This window comes from Zea mays, chromosome 9, assembly GCF_902167145.1.
Source record: "Zea mays cultivar B73 chromosome 9, Zm-B73-REFERENCE-NAM-5.0, whole genome shotgun sequence".
Classification (NCBI taxonomy): domain Eukaryota; kingdom Viridiplantae; phylum Streptophyta; class Magnoliopsida; order Poales; family Poaceae; genus Zea; species Zea mays.
The window spans coordinates 119,599,484-119,608,350 of NC_050104.1; the positions used below are offsets into that span (position 1 = coordinate 119,599,484).

At 41.7% G+C, this 8,867-nt stretch overlaps 1 protein-coding gene across 4 annotated transcripts; it reads right to left on the bottom strand.

Moving 5' to 3' along the window:
• Nucleotides 1-390: 390 nt before the first annotated feature.
• On the bottom strand, nucleotides 391-5,461 carry LOC100284952 (calcineurin B-like protein 9). 4 transcript variants are annotated; one of them, XM_035962284.1, is made up of 8 exons: nucleotides 4,735-5,460; nucleotides 4,371-4,449; nucleotides 3,050-3,109; nucleotides 2,838-2,946; nucleotides 2,706-2,758; nucleotides 2,388-2,468; nucleotides 2,161-2,273; nucleotides 391-751 (listed from the first exon to the last, which is right to left on the bottom strand). In XM_035962284.1, the coding sequence occupies exons 1-8, from the start codon at nucleotides 4,806-4,808 to the stop codon at nucleotides 748-750; spliced, it is 573 nt and encodes a 190-aa protein (XP_035818177.1). In that variant the 5' UTR covers nucleotides 4,809-5,460; the 3' UTR covers nucleotides 391-747. The 4 variants fall into 4 exon arrangements, with proteins under 4 accessions (XP_035818177.1, XP_008658696.1, NP_001151319.1 ...); XM_008660474.3 differs by having other exon boundaries at nucleotides 391-840; NM_001157847.2 differs by having other exon boundaries at nucleotides 392-840; nucleotides 4,371-4,453.
• Nucleotides 5,462-8,867: the final 3,406 nt, after the last annotated feature.

Sequence of the window (8,867 nt, forward strand, 5' to 3'; positions counted from 1 at the left end):
GTTTAGGGACTAAAACGGAATAAAATAGAGGGACTAAAAATTAGTCCCTGGAAACCAAACACCCAATATCTATCAATATCTATCACATCAAAGTGGCAGATTATAAAATTGTCTCACAAATCTAATGATGCTAATTTGATGCCGTCATTATTATTGTTTTTTATAAAGCTAATATCTATCACATCAAAGTGGCAAATTATAAAATTGTCTCACAAATCTAATGAAGCTAATTTGATGCCGTCATTATTATTGTTTTTTTTATAAAGCTGGTCACATTTGGAACATTTCAACTCGACAATTCAAAATCCTTATATTTAGGATGTAGTGTTAAGTTGATACAGTATAAGATATATAAGTGGACACTAATAACTCAGAGACTTCAATGACATGTGATGCAAGTTTTGGGACTTCGAGGTTTATTTTACGCTAAAATAGTAGAATGCAGTACTACTTTGACAAGAATCATATTTGATCAGTACAGACACGCACGTCGCAGTTTCACAAACAAAATAGAGACTTCCCACTGGTAAAAATGAAAAATGTTCATCTCAGCATACTAACTCAAGTCCCAATCATCACCAACACAAAAGCATCAACATTATCACCGAGTAAAAACTACAGCTCGTCAAGTACATCTGTGGCAGACAATTTTGACGCACCCTTCCTGGTAGCCGCATGAATATACCCTCCATTCATAATGCCAGAGGCTAGAAATCTCCAGTCGTAACCCTCGACAGGTTCTCCTTGTTAACTATACATCGGAGAGAAAATCGTGGTCACGTGACGAGATCATCGACTTCAGAGTTAAACACAAAGCTGGGGAATGTTGTTGTGATGTCCCTGAATTATTGACCAAGATAAACTGTTAGCAGGTTTTTTTTGTTGCTTCAACTCGAAGTTCATGCAAAGCACAAAGCATAAATTTCATGTTGGCCAGTTCTGGTTCAGATAAATGTAACACACTATGATAGTAACATTGAATATCTAAAAGACTGATTCAAGTGGCAGCAGCACATAGAAAGTAGATATGTTTTTTTTCAAGTTTCATATTTCAGACTTCAGGACCAGGTGACAGAAATAGCCGCAGATCAAGTAAACATTCTGAACTCCTGCAAACAAATTGTGCAAGTAGCTGCGATCCTCTCAGTTATCTTATAGTGCGTTTGGTTTCGGAATGAAGTGGGTTGGGTCGAAACCGACCCATTTTTGTGGGCTGGGTCGGACCTGTTCCTTGTTTGGTTTAAGTGATGGGTTGAACCTAATTTCTTGTTTGATTACAGGGTTGAAGTGGGTTGAAGCTGCACCGTCTCTTGTTTGGTTTCGTGATGAGGGATGAATGAAGAATGAACTGAATATGGTCACCTTCCTGGTCACATTACCACACTAAGGATGATATCTTTAATTCTAAATGAGATTACAACATTCAAAATAAATGAAACCAACACTATTTCAGTATTTGAGAAATCCATAAGCACAACGAAAGGTAGGGGCCGCTGCTTCTCACCTGGTGGTGTCGGTAGGGGACATGGAGGTGGTATTGGTGGATGGTGGCAAGGGCTGGATCACGGCACAACAACGTCGTTGGGAGGCGCGGACGGGGGCGTAGCGCGCCGGAGGACAGGCTAGTGGGGGAGTCTGACGACTGGGGAACACGCCGACGCCGGAGGGCAGGGCGGCGGAGGACTCTGACGGCGGCCGTGGTCGGAGGGGGGGGGGCGCAGCGCGCCAGAGGGTAGGCCGACGGGGGAGTCGATGACTGGAGAACAGGTCAGCAGCGGTGGTGCGCCCCTGCGCAGGCTGCGCTCGGGTGAAGATATGGTGTGGCCGCGTGGGTGACAGGAGGGTTCGCTTGTTTTTGAGGAATCCCTAGAACCCGCATCTTAAAGGAATATTTCGACCCGGAACCAACCTAACCCGCGAACCTTTTAAACCAAACAAGGGTTGACGCGGGTTCAACCCGTTCCAACCTGCTAACCAAACACACGCTTAGATAATTCATTTTTGCTGGCAGAGGCATCAGTTAGGATTTAAAATGATGCATCATTCACTTACTTAGGTATGAAGATATAAAGATATATATGCTTCTGAATTTATATTTTCTACCATATTTGCTGTAGTCTCCATAGAATGATTCTAGATTTCAATTTTGTACATTCTTACTTGAGGTATGGCAGAGTCATTATCTTCATCAAGGAAGGATTTCTTGTGACAAAATTCTCCCACTCTGTTCTATCTATTTTCCCATCCTGATTTGCATCAGCATCAGAGAATGTCTGTCATCACCACATAACTTGCTGTAAGTCTTAATTCCAGTATACGTCACAGGAACAATTTATGACTCAATAAGTCAATAACCATCTGATTTCTGAAGAAATGTTTAAAAGAACCTTATCCAGGATTGTCTCAATGATATCATCAGATAGCCTCATTTCTGATTCTCCTAGAAGAGCAATTAACATCTGCTTAACCTGCACTAGGACGATTACTGGATTACAGAAGTTTTAGCAAGCCAAGAAAGAACACAAAGCTTTCCTTAGTTCAGTAAATCAACGTGAATCATTTTTATTAGTTCATTAGTAAATAATCGTCTATACCACTGGCCAATCGGCCAACATCAACAAAAAAACGTGTTTATAGCTATTTTACTAATTTTCATGTAGAAATTAAAGTTCAGAAAATATATGCAGAAGGGTCCCAAAAATTACCTCCTTCCGTTCAATAAACCCTGTGCTATCCATATCATATAGCTTGAACGAGACTGTCAGGTAGTTCGAACTTTTTAGAAAGATGAGATAAAACAAATCACAATGAAATGAAATAAAAGGATAAGAACCTACAATCAATTTTTTCATCCATTGGGATATTTGGATGAAACACATTTAGAGCTCGGACAAAGTCACCAAAATCAATGGCACCCCTTTTCTTGACATCGAAAAGGTCAAATATCTGAGGCCAGTTTCATGTAAATTTAACTGATGACAATAGTTCTCAAAGCACAATATAGTAGTGATGAAGTTCAAATGAGTATGGTTGTCAAGCAGATGCATACCCGATTAGCGAAAAGATTTTCTTTCCTCTGATTCTTAAATAATGCTAACTGGAATTCTTCCTGTGTAATATACAATGATGGCAAAGATTAATCACTAATTGGTTTTTATGTCCACAAAATTTCATTTCTCAATGGCATAAAGTGGTAATTCTGCATGACATTTCAAAAACTTTTTATAACATGATGTTTGAAATAAATATGGAACCGAAATACACTTCCTCTAATTATGCAGTTCAAATTTAGCTTATCCGCAATATGAATGGCACCGGATACAATAGCTTGTTTTTTAACAGGTATTTTGTTGTTGTACGCCCATAATCTGAGATGGCATCTCACTCCATAGTCCATACACTTCCTCTAATTATGCAGTTCAAATTTAGCTTATCCACAATATGAATGGCACCAGATACAATAGCTTATTTTTGAGAAGGTATTTTGTTGTTGTACGCCCATAATCTGAGATGGCATCTCACTCCAATCTAGACAGATAACTTATGAGTATTTTGGACAGGTATTTCATTGTTGTACGCCCATGTAAAGGGCATCGGGGTTCATGGTAGCTGGACCCTGGCCACGGAGTTCGTAATCTCAGTCTGTAATGGCATGGGGATTGTTTCCCAGAAGCCCTGTGATGAAAGAGGTGACATTAGGAAGAAGGGATATTGGGGAAGTAATCTGCTATTGCTTAATTGCCAAGTGTTCGAATACAAAAGATAAATAGGCACTATGCCTTGCCTTCTAACAAACATAGATGGAAAAGCTCCTCAAATCGAGGCACGATGGTTTTCTCGTTGTGGTGACCATTAGCTTACGGCACTTCCTGCGTGCACTGCGTGTCCCTGGCATGGGTCAGGTGGGTATACCGGTGGTCCCACATGACAGCCCATAACCTGATATGGCACCTCGCTCCAATCTAGATGGATAATTTATGAGTATGTTTCGACTATTGTATCATTAATTAAAAAAAATAGAAGAGAGATCATTTAACATACAAACTAGAGCACTTCATGTACCATAGGGTTGTATTGTAAATAAGGAACATTTGGTAAGGAACAACCATGAACAGAATGAAAACAAACATTTGAACGTAAATCTTGGTGCCTACAAGCTACAACTACGAAAAGGACATAAAAATGGCAGTGCCACATAATTTCTGCAGCTGAGGAAAGTAAAAATACAAAACGTAGGATAGCAAGCTTCACTTTCCAGTCGTACAATCAGCAATGAGGGCTAACTACAACATGGCTAGTGAGCATATTTGATGTTCATACACAAAACTGACAATATAGCAAGGAATACAGAGATGACTAATAGAATATACCTTGTTGATCAGGCCATCGTCAATCACTGAACCACTTATGCTCTTGAACAGCTCGAATAGAGCCTCAACCTCACTAACACTGACTACATAAGCAAAAGAAAAGCACGTACTCAGCAAGATATAGAGAGGGCAATTTAGAAATTACCGAAAACGCAAGGATCATGCAGCATGCATCCAGTGCTCCTACAGATATCTAAGATATCCTAGTAAACGACACCGATATCTAGACGAAACATCTGGCATCTCCGTTCTCCAATTCCATTCCAACCACGGCAATCATTGAAAACTAAATAAGAAAAAAAAAACTCGAACTCACGCGAGTAGCTCGTACGCGTAGGGCAAGAGATGGGATCGGCGAACTCACAGGAGGTCTGGGAGGCGAGGTCCACGGGGTCCTCGTAGCCAGGATGCTGCCGCTTGGCCGTGGAATGGAAGCATCCCATCGCCGCCGCGGGGCGTTTCGAAGAGCCGGCCCAACCACTCAAACCAACCAATCTGCTAGCACCGCCGCCCGCGCTCCCGCCTAAAAATGGCCCCGTTCGCAGCTGTCTTCGCCGCTGAGGAGGCGAGGGAGTGAGGGACTGAGGGGCACGAGGGCGGCGAGGGCGAGTGGATCTGGGCCGTCGAGGTGGGGTCAGACGACGGAGACTTGAGGATTTCGGCTGCAGCCTGGGTTTCTTCTGGCGAACGAGGCCGCCGTCCGGGAGGGCGGGGAAAAAAAAGGAGGCGACGCGACGCGACGCGGCGGCGATTGGTTGGTCGAAGCGGGGTGCGGAACTGCGGAACGGACCAGGAGCCGGGGGCGTCGCGCACTGGTTGCGTCCACCACGCGTCGGAGCGAGGGCGAACCAGGCCAGGCCGAGACGAGGCGGGGAGCTCAGCCCCCTGGCCCCGGGAGGCAGGGGCGGCCGCCCTTCCCCTGATCGGCCTTGGGGCCGGGTCAGTCTCTGCCACGCCGGCGCATGTGCGCGTCCCCTTCGACGCTTCTTCTACTGGAAAAGGGCCAAGGCGTGCGGCGAAAAAGGGAGATGAGACGAAACCGCACGACGGCACAAGCGATTCGGCACGCGACAGCGCACCGTGCGGCTATTCCCAGCCACGCTCGACATGCCCAGAATATAACGGCACTACGGGAGGTGGTGGCGTACGCACCAACCTGGAAGATTACAGTCGCGGAGCCAACTGCCGCAGCCGGCGGGCGGCGACGGCGACGGCGCCTCAGATTCTGGTCGATTATTCTGATTAGCTCCAGTCTCCGGAGACGGAGTTCGCGAGACCATGCGTTGTTTATAGAACATTCTGAATTATAACATGTTTTGATTTAAATGTCTAAACTATCTTCCGCATCTTATCCATTCTTTTATAGCCTGTTTGGTTTGGTTTGAGGAATAAGCTAATCCATCATCTTCTCCTTTTTTTTTGTTTGGTTTGTGGAATGTAAGAGCATCTCCAACAATGCCTCAAACTAATGCCTCAAATCGAAATATAGGACTCTACACAGAAAAAATCACTCCAACAGTACCTCAATTAAACAAATTTTGTCAAAAAACTATAGGGCACCCTCTCAAGTGCCTCAAATATACTACATCATAGTGGGCTGCCCTATAATCTAGATTTGAGGCTTTACTGTTGGAGCAGAGTGTTTTGTTGGTGCCCTAAATTCTATAAAATTTACTTATTTTTAAATTATAAGGCATTTTTATAGGTCACGTTGTTGGAGATGCTCTAATGAGTTGATCTATCATCACTTCATTCCTTATAGTTAGTTAGTTAATACTAATATGAGGAATGAGGTTATCCCACCAAATTTGAGGAATGAACCCATGATGTCCACCGCATTTTGGATTGAGTGATTCCTCAAACCAAACACCTCTTACTATATTTAAATTTCACTCTACGGATAATGCAGATAATGTAAAAACAATTTTCTAGATAAATTATAGATAGACTGCTGGACACGGTTTAATTAACTAATTGTTAGCTTCCAGTTCTTTCGACACGAGGTCACCCCGTTTTCATCCGCCAAAACGGAAATGCAAGAGTTTTGAGCTTCAGCAGAGGAGCAAAAAAATCATCTATGAAACGTTATAGTAACGGAGTGGAAACGAGTCGAGCTAAATTAAACTTAGCTTGGTCAAGTAACGAGCTTAACGAGTCGAGTGACTGGACTCATTTCTCCGGTGAGCTTAAAAAGTAGACTTAGCTCGGCTCACAGCTAGCTCGTGAGTCTGACCAAAAGCCTTAACTCGTAATATAAATTATAATATAGAATCTTAAAACTAATTTAAGTAACCTATTTTAAATTTGTAAAATAAATATGTTACTAATATAATTTAGAAAATAGATTAAATTTATACAGTAATTTCTAATAACACAATCTAATTATATATTTGGTACTCATATATTTGGTACTGATATTATATGATATTTAGGATTTTATATAACAAATTGTTGTTAGATCGAGCCACAAGCTGGCTCGCTCTTTTCCCGAGCTACAAAATAGGCTCAGCTTAGGCTCGTTCTTAGTGTCGAGCTGCTCTGAGCCGAGATGACTCGTCGAGCTCGAGCTTTTTTTCTAGGCCTAGTTGTAGTAATATATTGTTAGAGTTTAGTTAAAGGAAACATGCTATTCACCTTTTATTAGTGATACTATTAGCTGAGTCTACATAATAGTTAGGGCATGTATAACTCATTTAAATGACCCTTATCTTAGAGGTATCAAGTGGGCAAGTGTAAAAAAAGAAACACAAGAGACGTATTTTGGTGAAAAAACGTCTCTATCACGGTTCTCTAAATCTAGATACGGTTCCACCCATATAACCCACATAAATGAGTCATATCTTAAGGGTTTCTAGTGAATAAGATACAAGACTTAGATATGCTAGGTTGTGTGGAGGAGTTCATTAGATGTATCTAGTGTTTGAAGAACTGTAACATAGTATCTAGGTTGTACCTACACTTAGTATTACCTATTACATCTGTATTAAAATAACTACACTAGAATTTAGATCCTTTGAATTCGTAGTTGGGCTATTAGTTTTGTTGTTTCAATTCTCTAAGGCCTCATTTAAATCCTTTGAATTGAATTATATTCTAATAATCATAATTTAGACATAGATCAATTAAATTGATATAGTTTTATGTGGAATATATATGTATACTAACATTGGTCATATGGAGGAGATACTTATATGCTACATTCCTATTGTAGGGGAGTGAGCTGAAGAGTGTGTTATAAGTTGCATAGTGGAAATATCCTAGTGATAAAAAAATCAATTTTTACTCTAACCTATGAACTTGAGATAGGCTTATATCTTAACTATGGAAGTGGTGGAATGTCATATTAAGTAGATTCCAATACCTCCAAAATAAACAGATATAAACAGTCCCCGGAAGTTAAGTATTAGTTTAGGGCTAGTTTGAAAACTTAAACCCCCTTCGTGGTTCAAACGGAATGAGTGAGAAATGAACTAATTTCCCCCTTAATCTCCTCTAATCCTAAAGGGATTTGAGTTTCTAAACTAGCTCTTAAGCCTAGTTTGGATACTCTAGCAATGAGTTGGATTAGAGTGGATTGAGATGTATTGAGGAGGGATTTAAACACACTCCAATTCCAAATTATCAAACTAGATCTTAGAGAATCTAAACCACATCCTTCGGAGGTATCTGGCTGTCCTAAGTTATTCTATTTTAACTCATTTTGATCATAATTTGATTTTGGCCTCACGTGGACATACCTTACGGTTTGGTAAAAACATCGCGGCTAGGGCTGGATATCGAGCCAACTTGGCTCGGCTTGTCCAAGTTCAAGCTAGCTCGTGAAGGTCTCGGCTTGTTAAGCTAACGTGCCACAGAGCCAGCTTGGCTCGGCTCGTTTAGCTCACGAGCCAAAGTAGAAAAAAAACCAAATGTATATACTAATCAATTTCTAATTAATTTCAAACTAAATTAACAATAGAAAATAGTAACTTTAATCATAGTTTCACAAACCACAACAAATGTAACATCAGATTAACATAACTCATCACTCATCAATTTACAATTCACACACATGTTCATCGGTTTAACCCACAATTATATTCACATAGACCAATTTAACACATAGACACAGTTCACAATCATTAGTTTAACTCATAGGCCATAGATACCACACATACATATAATAGGTTCATCAATTGTTACGTAAATGATATGCATATAGTTTCGTTTTGCTGAAATGTGAAGCTCATTTAGCTCGTGAGCTGGCTCGTTAACAAACCGAGCTGGTTGTCAGCTCAACTCATGAAAAAATTCAAACGAGCCTGTCGGCGTTTCGAGACCGGGGGGTCCCTCGGGCCGACGAGTGAGTGTCGCTGCGTGCCCCAGCCCAGATGGGTCGAGCGCGTGGGCGAGCGCGAAGGGGGGAAGGACCGAGGCGGCCGGCGACCGGTGTGAGAGAGGTGGGAATCCCGCGGCCTTCGTGTTCGTCCCGCGCCCAGGTCGGGTGCGCTTGCAGTA